This window comes from Equus przewalskii, chromosome 21 (assembly GCF_037783145.1).
Source record: "Equus przewalskii isolate Varuska chromosome 21, EquPr2, whole genome shotgun sequence".
NCBI lineage: Eukaryota > Metazoa > Chordata > Mammalia > Perissodactyla > Equidae > Equus > Equus przewalskii.
Genome location: NC_091851.1, coordinates 44137934 through 44152391, shown reverse-complemented (window position 1 = coordinate 44152391; position 14458 = coordinate 44137934). Strand labels below are relative to the sequence as shown.

The window sequence follows — 14458 nt, the reverse complement described above, 5'->3', positions numbered from 1 at the left end:
GAGGAGCAGCAAGCGTGAGTCCCCACACTCGGCTTCCTTCGGTCCGTTCCAGAAGTCTGGTAACGTCTACTAAAGCTGAATGCAGGCCTACCTCCAACCCAGCCTCCCCAATCCCGGCAGCGAGCCCAGGAGAAATGAGTGCCCACAGGCGCCATGAGCGCCGCCGAGCCCAGCACCAGAATGCTCACAGCGGCCCTGCCGGAAGCAGCCAACAGCTGGAAACAACCAACATCAATAAGGGACCAAGAGGAGAATGGATAAACGGTAGTGTATCACGAATGCCACACGTGATGAAAAGGAACAAACCACAGATTACAGCGACAAGGGAGAGTCTCCCAGACTTCAGAGTGAGCGACACAGTCAGACACGAGAGAGCACACCACACATGATCCTGTTTATATGGACTGAGGAACAGGCGCGGCAAACCCACGGTGAAAGGAGTCAGCATGTGGCTCCCTCTGCAACAGGGCAGAGTGGGGAGTAACTGGGACGGGCCTGGAGGGAACTTCTGAGAACATGGAAATGCTCCCTCCTGATCTGGGTGACAGTTACACAGGTTCATACAATGTAAAAAACCATCCAGCCACATACTTTGGACTTGTGCACTTTATTCTAGATACACGTTCTATCACAATAACAAACATAAAGGCAAGGGGGCAGAGAGCTGGCAGCTCTATGGCAGGTGGCAGGATAGGAGCTGCAAGCCAGGCCGCCCAGGCGAGCTGCATGGACACAGACCATGCCTGCAGGTGCCCTTTGCGTGGCCCAGCTGGCTACTCGCCTGGCTCTCTCCTGCTCTGGGCAGACCCCATCCAGCCTCGTAGGTTCCGTAGGACAACACAGGACCATGGACCACCAGTGGGAGCACGGGGTGGGCCATGTGCAGTCACATGGCACTTCACCCTCAGAAGGGCTCTGAGCTCTGCCGTCATCATCTTGACATTCTTAAGTTTTGAACAAGGAGCTCTACAATTTTTGTTTGCACTGGGCTCCACAAATTATGTAGCAGGTCTTGAATGGGCAGCTGTGATGTTCAGCTTGGTCCTCAGTTTCTGAAGGACTGTTCTGTGGAAAGAGAAGCACATTTATACGGCCAGGAGCATGAAGTCATGGAAGTTATAAAGCAGGCGGACCTCAGCTTGATATAAGGAAGAACTTACAGTGACAGTGGCTCTAAAAGAATTGCCTCCCAAAGATCAGCAGCCCATGTGATGAGCACCTCCTCCGTGTCAAGCATCCTCCCTACATCATCCGACTCACTCCTCCCATAACCCAAAGAAGAGAAAACTATTATTACCCCCATTTTGCAGAGGAAGCGGAAGCAGGTATTCATAACTTGCCCAGCATCACTCGGCTGGTAAGCAGTGAAGCTGGGATGTGCATCCAGTTTGACTGACCGCGAGTTGCCATCCACCACCAGACTTTTCTGGTCTTCCAGCCGGGGGCTGCCTAACATCAGGGCCAGTGGAGAGGTTTTCAGCTTTGGGAATCGAAGGGCTTCAGGGCTCAAGGTAGAGCTTCTGGGATTTCAAACACAGATGGGAGGCAAGGCAAAGAAGGCCAGAGCACTCACCTTCGTGCCAGCCCAGAGGAGGCTGGTCTTCCGATGCCTGGCCCCAGCTGGGGACTTCCTTCATGGGAGCGGACAAAGACACTCAGATGCTGGCAGGCACATATAAATAAAATAGACATATGTGATGTAATAGGGAGGGGTGGGGACTGTGGCAACTTATGTCAAAAAGTTCAGAAAAATTTTAAACATCAGGCAGGCAAAGCCAAGAACACTTCTGCGGGCTGCCCGCAGGTCACCAGTTAGAGGTTGCTGTTTTAGACTGCCAGCCTCATGAGGGCAGGGACAGGTCTGTCATGCCCACCAGTATACCCCTGCCCTAGCCCAGCACAGGGCTTGGCATGCAGGTGGCTGTTTATGGGAGGAGCAGCCCCAATGGTACCCAGTGTACTCACTCCTCTTCTGACCTCTGCCACCCAGCAGGGATGGACAAAGCAGTAGGCGGCAGGAGCCCACCTCGCTTGGCTGTGCCTCACCTACCCGATTATTACTCCCTCCCTTCTCTCTCGTTTCCCAGTAGCACAGACCTGATTTATGAGAATTTTCTTAGAAAAGAAAGACTGAGTTCTGGATAAACCTCGTGAGAGTGCAGTGGTTAAGACCAAGGACTCTGGGAACAGACAGACCTGGTCTGAATCCTGCCTTACCACCTCCCAGCCGTAAAACCTCTCAAGAGTTACCCGGCCTTCCTCTGCTTCCATTTCTACACCTGTAAAATGGGGATAACAATAACACTTGGGGTTTTTTTGCGAATATTAAATTAGAGAAGACTTGTAATTGTGTGAATATTAAGTTAGATAAGATGTAATTTTGTGAATACTAAATTAGGTAATACATGTAAAATGGCCAGAACAATGCCTTGCATATAACAAGCATGAAATCTATAGTAGCTGTGCTTTATTGCACGAGCAGTTACCATTTATCAAACCTACGATGTGGCAAGCGCTGCGCTAATTGGTCTTTAAAATAACTATTCAACAAGTACATACTGAACATAAACCACGGGGCAGTCCTTCTCAGGGCACACGGTCTCTCCCCCCTCCGCCCCTCCCCCGTGCAGATCCTGTCCCTGGACGGGGGACAGAGCAGAGCCCCGTCGGAGCAGGGCAGTTGGGGAGGTCAGGTTAGGCCACTCGCCCATGCTTACACAGAAACGTGGCATTCACAGCGTGTCTTTCGTGGGTTCTCCCTGATCCCACCAGGCCCTGCCTGGCACAGAGCAGAGTCTCAGTAAAGCTCTGTCGAATGCATGAACGCCGTTAGGTCCCCGCAAGACCCTATAAGGCACCTGCTGACGCAAATAGGCGCGGCGAGGCGGAGCCACCGGCCCAGGACCGTAAGCGGCGCGGACGACGGCCCCCACGCACGCCTCCCCAGCCAAGGAGCGAACTCAAGCCCACGAGGCGCAGCCACCGCCGCCCTCTCGCCGCCACATGGATTTAAAACCCACGCGGCCGCCGGGCTCCTGCCCCTCTTCCGCCATTGGGCAAGGGCGCCCGCACTCGTGTCCAATCGGATGGCTTCTCGCAGAATCCGAACTTGGGATTGGCCCGTCCGCTTTGTCATTTCGGGCTGCCCGTGACGTCAGCCGTGTCTGGCACCCCCGCCTCTTCGGCGTCCTCGCTGGAGTTAAAGGAGCCACAGGGGAGAAGATGCTCATGTTGCTTCAGACGCAATTCCAAGTAACCTTTAAAAAATATTTTAAATTAACCTTCATTGTAGAAACTACAGAAAATAACATAAGAGAAATGTACATTTCATTTAATCCATTACACAAAGCTAACCACTGTTAACATTTTGGCATATATCATTTCAGTCTTTTTTCTAATAATATAATTTTATTTGTACAAAATTAGGATCGGTTCTGCGCCTATTTTTAAATTTATAAAGGGCTTTTCTGTGTATCATCAAATAATCTCTGAAAACATGGCTTTTAACAATTACGTTATCTTTTACATTCTTTATTTAACCAATCCCCTATTTTTTTCTTAATTTCACTGCGGTTTTGCTTCTACAAATGAAGCTTTTACAAAATGCTTTTACAATATTCTCGTCCTTAATAATCAGTTCTCTGATTATTTCTTTAAACTTTGCTGTAGAAATGAGACTAGAGGGCAAGGATACTCATCCTTTAGGGCCCTAACACACGTTGCAAAATTGTCTTGCATTCATTCATTCGGCAGATAGTATGAGCAATTATATGTGCCAGTTGATGCTAGGAGCTGTGGACACAGCAGAGAACAAGACAGGTGTAGCCCGTGGCTCCTTCAGAGAAGGAGTGACAGTTTCATCATTTCAAAGCCGGCTCCTGGACACACATTCTCAAGTCCCCCAGCAGAGCACAGGCTCCCTGTGCAGAGAGGAGAGGCCGTGTCTCCAGCTCTGGCACAGGGACCGCAGGTGAAAGGCACAGGGCATTTTCTGGGTGCCAGACCCTTGTGGGGACTGTGGGGGGGCACCATGGTGCCCCATTTCTCTGGATTCCTACAGTTCTTGTCTGGCATTCTGGAGGCCCTGGGGACATCTGAGCATCTGTTCCGGGGACCAGACATTGGGGACATGCAGGGCACAGTCCAGCTGGCATGAGAGACACTGAACAAAGCAACTCACAAATTCATAACAAATTACAATTTGGCCTCACTTCTCCAGAGGGAAGAAGGGGACGATAGGGTTTATCTGTATTGTGAATGGAGCTGGGAGCTCCTGGAGCACAGAGCACGCAGTAATAGCAATAGTTAACTTTTTTCAAGAGCTTGTTCCTAGCCAGGCCCTATGCTAAGTGCCATGCAGGAGTTTTCCTGTTCAATCTTCCCAATAGCCAGTAAGCATCTTTACGCTCTTCATTTTAAAGATGAGGAAACTGAGGCCTGGAGTCATCAATGAACTTTCCCAATCAAGGTCACACAGTCACAAGTGGTGGCCTATACTTATGTGACCTCAGTTTTGGGCTTGCAGAATTCAAAGTTTGGGGAATGATCAATGAATGATCGAGCCCCCCAGAGGGTAAATCTTGCTGGGTCAGCTGTGTACGCCCAGGGACTGGGCCAGCGATTGGCTCACGGTATGGAACTGTGTGCTAGGTGCGGCGCCTGTCACTGGCCCGGCCCGGAGCCAGGCGGACACAGCCCTCTCTACATCCTTTGTGGCTAGCCTGGCCTTTGTCCTCACACCCAGCTCCGTCTTCATTGGCTCCCCCTCAAAACCGAGCTGCAGAGTGCCAGCCCCGGCCCGGCCTGGATGCCTTTTATGCCACTAAGAATCACAGTTTTACATTGTTAATCACTCGTGACAACAGTAAATGCATCCTTCACGAGAACGAGACACAGAACGTCTCTGCCCGGGTATTTCTGGGCCGTGAAATCAGCTTGAATGATGAACAGTTCCTTCTGGAAGTGTTTCAGACATGAGTTAAACATCTGGAATCTTCCAAACTCCTCTCAGGCTCAGCCTGTGAGGGAAAGGTCCATATATGAAGCTATTTAAGGTACCCAAACCCCTGCAGGGCCTGGGCCAGGACCCAGGAACAGGATCTGGGCTCAGCTCTGCCCTGAACCAGCAGCTTGACTTTGGCCAAGTCATGTCCCTGTCTGGACCTCAGTTTACCCAGCTGTCAGAAGACAGGACTTGGCTGCAATGTTTCCTTCTGTCCTTTCCATCTGCCTGCCCCTCATCTCCTGCCTTGGTACCAAAGCCCTGTTTCCTCTGTAGAAACCAGCTCCCTGCTGGAAATGAGAAACGGCTGCTGGAGAGCTCACCCGTGCTCCTGTATCAGCACCTAGACACACACGGCACAACCAACAAAACACACGGCACGCACATATGCACACACAACACACACTTACCCACCCACAGCACACACACAAGTATACTCCCCACGCATATATGCAACACACACACCCCCACAAAACCACAACAGAGACCACACACACACACACACACCCCTCCCATCTTTAAGGTTAAGACTTCTGGTGCTGGCTCTGGTGGCGGCCAAATACTTGTTCCTCTCTGGAGGCGGCGCTGCCCCAGGTTTCTGGCTTCCTGATACTTGGTTAAAAGCTTGTCACTAGGCAGGCATCCAGGTGACCAGAAAAAAGGAGCTGTGTGGGGTGGAAGGAGTGAGCGAGCAGGAAAGACAGAATTGCTAGCAAGTAACGAAGGCAGCCCAAAATGTGACTTGCATGGTTATGTGTGGGGTGCCACCCATTTACTCCACAGAGGTTTGCCAAGTGCCCGCTGCAGGTCAGACCCCACCAGGGAAGCCTTGGGGGTCAAGCCAGATTGTCCTGCCCCCCTGGGGTTGCCAATCAAGTGGAGACAGACAGTGAACTCGCAAACACACGTGTGGGATGCTGCTGGTCACTGTGTTGAGGCCTTGATACCCTCCCCATCACTGTGAACTGTTCCCACTGGTTCTTAGGCGTGAGGAGACAGGGTCAGGAGGTGAATGACCTCCCCAGGTCACCCTTGGGGGATTCTGCCAGCAGGTCCCCGGAGGGGCCTCTCTGATTTGGTCTTCACCTTCTCCCCTCCCCGGGCCACTGCCACCTCACCCCTCCCTACAAAGTCTGGAGGAGGCAGGGGAACCTCCAGGAGCCCAGCGCCCAGTGTTGCCTGAGTCCAGCGAGCAAGGCCTGGGCTGGCAGCCCCAGGCAAGGCGGGGAGGATGGGGAGGCGGGGAGCAGAAAGCGCCATTGGCTGGGCTGGCCCACAGGCTTAGGGCCCCAAGTACCTGCCTGCACAACCCACTCCTCCTCACTTGTGGGTCCCCGAGCCTCAGTGTCGCCATCTGTCAAATGGGAATATTAGCTTGGACCTCCCAGGGCTGTTGTGGGCCTCCAATGGGCTAACCCCTGGCTCAGTGTAGGATCCCGATGCACATTTGTTGAATAATTAAACAGACAAATACCAAGTGGCTAGCACAGAGCCTGGCACACAGGCAGTGTTCAAGAAACATTAGCTCTTATTAGCGTTTAAAAGCAAAACAAGACACAAAAAAATTAAAACATGCAGTCCAGAGATGCTAACCTGGGAATGCTGACAGGCCGATTAAACCAAAGACAGGACCTGGGGGAAAAAATGACTCAGCGGGAAGCAGTTTGCAAGGTGGTAGACTGGGAGGGGAGGTCATTAAACCGCTTACGGCTGCCCAGCGTGGCTTCTGAAAAGGCAGCTCTGTCCTCTGCTGGCCTGGGGGTGGCAGGAGGTGAGGGGGGCCCGGCGGGACCCGAGGAGGCCGGGATCTGCCTTGTCCCCATGGCCCGCTGTCAAAGCAGGCCCTTTGTTGACTCAGCCGGGCATTTTCCACAGTGCCCAGCGGGCACAGTCAGGACACGGCCAGCCACCGTCAGCCGCGGCCAAAACCCACGCTGGCTTCCCCGGGTTCCCGACTGGCTGCCAAGGCAGGCCTGGCACCCATGCAGGACTGGCCACGGAATTGGCGGGGCCCCTTGTTCAAAAGTTATTAATTATGAAAAATTCAAGACAATGACAGTAGAGCATCGAACTAAGCTTGGGGCCCTCCCAAGTGTGGAGCCCTGGTGCCCGCATGGGTCGCACACCCATGAAGCTGGCCTTGCCCCCGAGCCCAGCCCAGGAGGGATGCACCACTGGGAGCAAGCCCTCCTTACTGGCTTAGACGGGACCTTTTCTCTCTAAAGATTCCCCTGGGGGCCAGCCTGGGGGCGCAGCGGTTAAGTTCGCAGCCCCGCTTTGGTGGCCCCGGGTTCACGGGTTCGGATCCCGGGTGTGGAGATGGCACTGCTTGGCAAGCCAGGCTGTGGTAGGCGTCCCACATATAAAGTAGAAGAAGATGGGTACAGATGTTAGCTCAGGGCCAGTCTTCCTCAGCAAAAAGAGGAGGATTGGCAGCAGTTAGCTCAGGGCTAATCTTCCTCAAAAATAAAAAATAAAAAAATAAAAATATAAAGACTCCCCTGTGTGGCTGGCCCCGGCCCGTGGCCTAGTGGTTAAAGTTCTGTGCGCTCCCCTCTGGTGGCCCAGGTTCTCAGGCTCAGATCCCTGGTGTGGACCAACTCCACTCATCAGCCACGCCTTGGAGGCGACCACATGCAAAGTAGGGGAAGGCTGGCACAGGTGTTCGCTCAGGGCGAATCTTCCTCACACACATAAAATAAAAGAAAGATTCCCCTGTAGCAGACCCAAGCCACGCTCAGGGCAGCCAGCCGCACGTGCAGTTGCCTGGGGACACACACTCATTTCACAGTCACACCACCTGTAACCAGGTTGGGAAACATGTCCCAAATCCAGACTTCCTGGGACTGGGAAGATCCTTAGCTCCTCTTCCCGCAAGGGCTTTGGCCTGGGCACCTGCTGGCCTCTGTCTGGGACTCCCTCTCGGCTGTCCCACCTCCCCTGAGAGGCCCCCTGACACCTTGGGTGCCAGCTGCGTGCAGACCAGGACCCTTTGTATTCCTTCCAGCTCTCATCCCTCTCTGATGCCATCGCCTGGACTTACATATTTACATTTTTGTTGTCTGTCTCACCTGCAAGAACAGGTGGCCTGGGAGGGCAGGGCTTTGTACCTGGCTCTGGGCAGACGCTCCAGAAATACGAGTAGAATAAAATGCCACCTCCTCAGGGTCGGCTTCCCTAGTCACCAGCCCGGCCTCTAGCTCATCATTCCCCTATCTGAAGTGACCCGGGTTACTCACGGGTTTGCACGTGGGTCTATGGTCTCTCCTGCCCCCCAGATGTCACACGAGGACGGGAAGTTTGTTTTGTGGCTGCCCTGTGCCCAGGACCCAGCACAGAGCCTGGCCCTGAATAGGAGCACAATATTTGCTGAATGAATAAAGGAAACTTCTTTCCCTGACTTCTGGCCTCCGTCTCACGGACTCTGGCCCAGCAGCAGCGGTCCCCGCTCCAGCACCTGCACTCCCACGCCGGCCCCTGAGCACTCAGCTCTGCCCCGGCACTTTCCTGGGCAGAATCACTGAGTTGTCAACTCCTCCTCATGTGCCTGGGCTGCCAGTGGGCTCTGTCCTCTCATCGCTGAATTCCAGCACCACAGTGCCTGGCACACAAAGGGTTGCCAGATTTAGCAAATAAACATACAGGATGTCCAGTTACATTTGAATTTCAGATAAGCAACATTTACATTTTTAGTAAGTATATCCCAAATATTGCACGGGCTGTACCTATACTCAAAATTATCCATAGTTTATCCAAAATTCACATTTATCTGGCAGCCCCAGGCACATGTGAAGCGTCCTGTGAGTGTGGACTGTCAAGGGTACGCTTCTTCCAAAGCAATTTTGTCCATCCCAACTACCCGCCGTAGCCAGGGGCCCTGTCATTACTGGAAGCCTTTCCAAGGGTCAATCTCGTCATCTGTAAAAGGGAAAATAAAATGGTGCTCGTTCCTCCCCTCCCAGCGTTGCCATGAGAATTCAATACTATAACCCCGATTATGTATTCAACCGTTTGTCACGCCCTTTCACGGCACTGTCTCCTTCAGTCCTCAAAATCACCCCAGGTGCAGAGGAGGAAACTGAGGCCACAGAGGTGAAGGTACTTACCAAGCTCACAGGGCTGCGTCCTACTCATCTTCGGAGATGCAGTTGAGGCCACCAAGCCTGACACCCTGCATCAGGCCTCCAGGCAGAACCAACTTTGGAACCAGGGTGGAAACCACGAGCCAGTCCCAGGGGCCACCGTCAGAACAGTGTTGTCACACTGTAGGCGCTCAATAAGTGTGGCCAGTGCTGTGGTCCCAGACAGATCAACCAGAGGTCAGTGTTGTGGGTACGTTTTGTGTTTTTTAATGTACTGAATTGACTGGTTATTTCTGCACCCTGGCCGTCAACCTTGATTGTGTAAATGCTGCCTCATTTCCAAGACAATCAATGCCTGTGATTCCTTGCTGCCAGATGAGGCCAGGTGGGTTGCAGGAGACTGAGGGGAACAGCGGCAGCACCTGGTGTCACTGAATTCCCAGTACTCAGGGCTGAAGCTCATGAAAGTTTGTTGATTGAATGAATGAAGGAATGGCTGTAAGGAGGGGCAATGTTGGTGGTCTCCTTTGGCCTAGGAAATGAGTGGGACCCATGGTCATCCCCAAACCCAGCCAACATTTCAAGGGTCACCCAAGGAATGCTCGGGACCCCCGCTAGCAGGTTTCCTCCAAGCTGCCAAGGCCAAATTGCAGCATGACCCTCCCCACCCCCACCCCTACGGACCTGCTGGCCAGGTCAACCCCTCCTCAGGTTAGGGGCGGAGACTGTCCAGCCCGCCGCAGGGGAGCCCTCAGGGGTAGAATTAGACTCCTGGTCCCTGGGCTTGGGCCCTGCTCTGCACCCAGCCTGTAGCTTTAAGAGTGAGCTTCTTTTCCCAAACAAATGATGGCCAGCACCTTTGAAACTCCCCCTCTGCTGGGCCCTCTTGGACCAGTCAATCATCCTTGAGCTGGAACCCCAGAAAACCAGTTTCCTGCCTGCCCTCCTGTGCCCAGTGCAGGGAGGGCACTCACCCACTTCCTGGGCTGGCTTTCTCCCAGTTCTGCAAGACTCTGGTCTGCCTCCAGCCTATTGAAAGGAAATAACAATAACTTTTAAACACTCTTTCCCCCTTGAATACAAAAGGAGTCTCTGCTCTTTACTACATTCGGACATTACTGGGATATGTGGATATTTAAAGAACTGGAAACTGACGTGAGGGGCACATGCCCGGGGACCTGGGTTGAGTTCAGGCTCCACGCTGAGGGCAAGCGACCCCCCAGGCCAGTTTCCTCCAAGCTGCCAGTCTGTAAAAGGGAGACGCTAATACTCCTGCCTCTGGGAGTAGGCGTCGGGTGGAGCTAATACTTGCTGAGTTTCTGGCACAGGGTAGGCGCTCCATAAGTGCATGTAAAATAAAGAGAGATTGAGGGAAGTCTAGGAGGGGACACAGCAAACTGTTGAGAGGTTGGAGATGTGCCAGGGAGGGGGGCCTCTTACATAATATTTTAATATCTTTTAAACCAGGAGAATGTGTTCTTGTAACAAGGGTGTAATTAAAAGTTAATGAAATAAAAGTACACCCCCACACTTCCTCCCCCTCTCTTTTGAACTGCGGAGCCGCGCCCCCCAAGCCGGTGGCCCCTCGGGCAGCAGACAATGGGTGTGGATTCGCCCCGGGCCCTGACGGCTGGGACATTACACAAGTCCCCGACACGTATTTACATGACAAGGGCTCCCGGGCGTTTCTCGGAGCAGTCCAGGGCGTGTCTACGCGAGTTCCAGTCTTCCCCCGCCGACCTCTTTGGGGTCGGGTTAAAGTGCGTGGGGGAGGGGGACAGGGGGCGCAGTGGGCTGGGGCCTGCAGGCGAGGAGTTTCCTGCGAAATCAGGTCATGAGTGATTGGGAGGAGTCCTCCTCTCCTTCTCTAAAAACCCTTGCCCTGAGCCCTTGGGAGCCTCGTGCTCCTTTGGGAGGGGGGCTTCCCCCAAAAGTCTGGGTCAAGGACCCCGGGGCCGGGGAACGCACCCGCAACGCGCCAGGGTGCGTCTGGAACCGAGTCCCACTCCCCCGGATCGCAGGTGTGCAGAGCAGGGGTTCCCAATGGACCCCCGTTGGGGAGGGGACACAGCGCCCCTCCTCCGCTGCCTGGGTCCCAGGTCTACCCGGCTCGCCCCGCTCTGGCCCTTTAAGAGCCCGCCCCCTTCCCTGTCACCCCGCCCCGCGGCCCGGGGAGGGGATGCGGGGGAACCTCGGCGGGGATTGGCGCAGCGCGCGCCCCCTCCCCGGCCCCCGCGCGGTGGGAACCGGCAGCCCCGTCTAGCGCTGACGTCAGACCGTCTGCCTGCCTCCGACCGCGGTCTCGGAGCGAAACCCGATCTCCTTGGACTTGAATGAGGAGGAGGCGGCGGCGGCGGCGGAGGCGCTCGGCTGGGGGAAGCCAGCAGCAGAGGCTGAGCCCCGGCGGCAGCGCGCGCCCCTGCTGCCAGCCCATTTCCCGGACGCCACCCGTGGGCAGTGCCGACGCCCCCGGGGCTGCGGAGGGGCGGCCGGGGGGCGCAGGGGAGCGCGGCCCCGCGCACTGAATCCCGCGGCGCCCCGGGAACTTGGCGGCGCCCCGAGCCCGGCGAGCCGGGGCGCGCCTTCCCCGCCGCGCGCCTCCTGCATGCGGGGCCCGAGCGCCGGGCGCCGGCCGGAACCCCCCCCGGCCGCCCCCGAGCCCCCTGCGCCCCGGGCCGCGCCGCCGCGCCGTCCATGCACCGCTTGATGGGGGTCAACAGCACCGCCACCGCCGCCGCCGGGCAGCCCAATGTCTCCTGCACGTGCAACTGCAAACGCTCTTTGTTCCAGAGCATGGAGATCAGTGAGTGACCCCGCGCCTCTCTCCCCGGAGGCCCCGTCGGGCTAGGACCCCGAGTCGAGGCGCAGCTGCGGGCGGGGGCCCGGGCCGTGCGCGCCCCCTCGAGCTGTGCGCCCTGTGCCCCGGCTGCGCCCGCCGCGCCCCGGGCGCGCCCTCCCGGCTCGCGGCAGCTGGCGGCCGGCCCGGCTTTGTCCCGCGGCGCTGGGAGCCTGGCACGGCCCCCACTGCCCGCGCCCCGCCCGCCGAGCCTCGGACCCGGGGCCGAGCGGCGCGGAGGGCGGCGGGGTGCCCGGCGCGAGAGGGCTGGGGCGGGCGGATCTCTGAAGTTTCCATTTTATTTCCCTAAGGGGCAGTCGCGATGGAGCAATTAGGCCGGCTCTTTATCAACTTTGGCTTGGGGGGGTGGGGGGGGGCGGGCGTGTGAGACGCTGTCTGGCCTGCGATGTGTCTGGGGCTCCGGGTGTGTGTCTGGAGTGTGCGTGGCGCTGTGTGTCTCCGTCTCTGAGTGGGTTTCCGTGCGTCTGTGGAGTGTGCGTGTGTGTGTGTCTGGGTCACGGTCTGTCCCGGGAGTGTTTGTTTCCTAGTCTTCTTGCGTCTCTGTGTCTCTGTGTCCGGGTCTAGGTGCCTCTCTGCAGTGTATGTTTCTCTCTGGGGGTCTGGGGACCGGATCTGTTCCAGGGGTCTGAATCCAGGGCGCAGCGCTAGTGGATCCCGAGTGTATGTCATTGTGTGAGTGTCTGTGTCCCCGACGCACCTATAAATAGCCTCTGTCTGGACAGCTTGGCTCAGTCTGGCTGGGACGGTGGTTACAGATGAGTCAAAGTTTGGGGCTGTCTGTGTTTGGGACTGCCTTGCCCTGAAAGGGGGAAGTAGCCGTGGGGTGGGGAGGGGGTGTTTGAAGCTTGGCACTGACAGGCGGTGCATCGAGAAGTTGAGAGGAATGAGCCTCTTCTACTTATGTCACACAGAGCCCACCCAGGGGGACGTGGTGTTGGGTGGGGAATTGACTGGCACCCCTTGCCGTCTGCCTTCTAGCCTGCACCTCCTCCCCTGCTCATTTTTTGGGGAAATTGCCTCTCTAAGCTTCCATTTCCCCATCCTCATCCCTAAGCACCCCAGGCGAGGGGGTTCACAGCCCTTCCCTGCAAGGGCCAGCTTTCTTCCAGCTGGGCCCCGCAGCTGAGCAGGGCAGTCACTGGGTGACTCATAAGCTAGTTTCCGCAGGCGGCTGCCACAGTTTGTGGCCCCTGAGCCTGTACGGTGAGGCGCGGGAGGTAAAAATAACCCCTGACCTGCCCTGCTGGGGCAGGCTGGCCCGCGGTGGTGGGGGGTCCTTCCATCCACCTTGCCCCCCTCCCTGCAGTCCTGGAATTGAAAGCCCTGCTCACCCCCCCCCTCCCGCCGCCCGGCTCCCCCCAGCCGCCCTGCATCAGGCCAGCGAGGTGCCAGGAGGACCTGCCCGAAGCCAGCATTTGTGGAATTGAGTTGCTTTAAACCACGTTGCTTCCCAAAGGCCCTTTGTGACCTCCGGAGGCTGATGAAATTCGCGAGGATATTATTAAAGTACCTTCGCACATGTTTGGAGAGAGTCTTGCCAGTGCTGAGGGCCTCACTGCCTGAGTGCCTCGGTGCCCTGTTTCCCCTGCGTCTCTGAAGCTGCCTTAGTGACCTCCCGCTCGAGGCCTCCGTGTCGTTGTGTCCAGCTTATCATTGTGAGGGCTGGGCACAGTCCGACAGTCTGCTCTTGCCCTTCCTTTGTGTTCAGGAATTTTTTTAAAAATTCATTCTTATTTCTACCCCTTGGGCGAGTCAGCCCTGATGATGTTTTGGCTGACAGCAAGGTGTGGTTAAGTCCCTTGCCTGCGACCTGTGTGCCTCTCGCAGATGACATCTGAGTGGGACCCTTGCGGTTAAGTGCCTGGCACCCTGGCCTCCTCCAGCTGGCTCCGGGGTGGCCCATTAGTCACCGTGCTCTGTATTTTTACACACGGCCCCCTACTTACTGGAAGAAAGCCCAGGGCAGGGAGGGACGTGATCTTAAAAATGCAGGTTTAGTGTAACATTTTGTTGCCAGTGCTAATCAGATTTTCCCAGAAACGCTGGATGAGCAAGCCTGAAGGTCTGGAGTTTCCTTCTACAGAAAGGATGGGAAGGAAGGAGGGAAGGGAAAGAAGAAGGAAGGAAAGAAGCGAACAGTGGCCACCGTGTATTTCGCATGTTGGGGTGTTTTTCGGGGAGAACGTTGCAGATGGGTTTGGACTTGAGCTGCGGGGCGGTGTCCTGGTTGCTCCTCTCCTAGGAGAGGGGAGGTGCCTTTGGTAGGTCCCGTAAGCTGGGCCTCAGTTTCCTCATCTGCAAAACGAGAACGTGGTGGTTGAAATCTGACATTCTGCCATCTTTCAAGATGAGGCCTCTGCCTTCCACGGTTTGGTTGGCGGCTCCTCTGCCAGAAGTGGCTCCCGGCCCCCCACCGAAGGGCTGGGTCCCTGGTGTGGTCTTCCCTGGCTCCAAATTTCAGACCTGGAAGGAGCCTGGGCCAGCTCAGGGTTCATGTTCTCACTTTATAGATGAGGA

General features: G+C 55.9%; 1 protein-coding gene and 2 long non-coding RNA genes across 3 annotated transcripts in view; 1 reads left to right on the top strand and 2 right to left on the bottom strand.

Moving 5' to 3' along the window:
- Nucleotides 1-591: 591 nt before the first annotated feature.
- LOC139078304 (uncharacterized) lies at nt 592-6718 on the bottom strand. Its single transcript, XR_011531236.1, has 5 exons — nt 6596-6718; nt 2718-3257; nt 1574-1662; nt 1298-1449; nt 592-1065 (listed from the first exon to the last, which is right to left on the bottom strand). It is a non-coding gene; the product is annotated as an uncharacterized lncRNA (long non-coding RNA).
- A 2390-nt stretch (nt 6719-9108) lies between these two features.
- On the bottom strand, nt 9109-11191 carry LOC139078305 (uncharacterized). The gene is made up of 3 exons (XR_011531237.1): nt 11053-11191; nt 10059-10113; nt 9109-9616 (listed from the first exon to the last, which is right to left on the bottom strand). It is a non-coding gene; the product is annotated as an uncharacterized lncRNA (long non-coding RNA).
- A 443-nt stretch (nt 11192-11634) lies between these two features.
- PMEPA1 (prostate transmembrane protein, androgen induced 1) overlaps nt 11635-14458 on the top strand; it is a 58517-nt gene continuing 55693 nt past the window's right edge. The window contains exon 1 of the mRNA XM_070589629.1: nt 11635-11887. Coding sequence (XP_070445730.1) covers nt 11779-11887 — 109 coding nt within the window. The 5' untranslated portion in view covers nt 11635-11778. The remainder of the gene's footprint in view (nt 11888-14458) is intronic.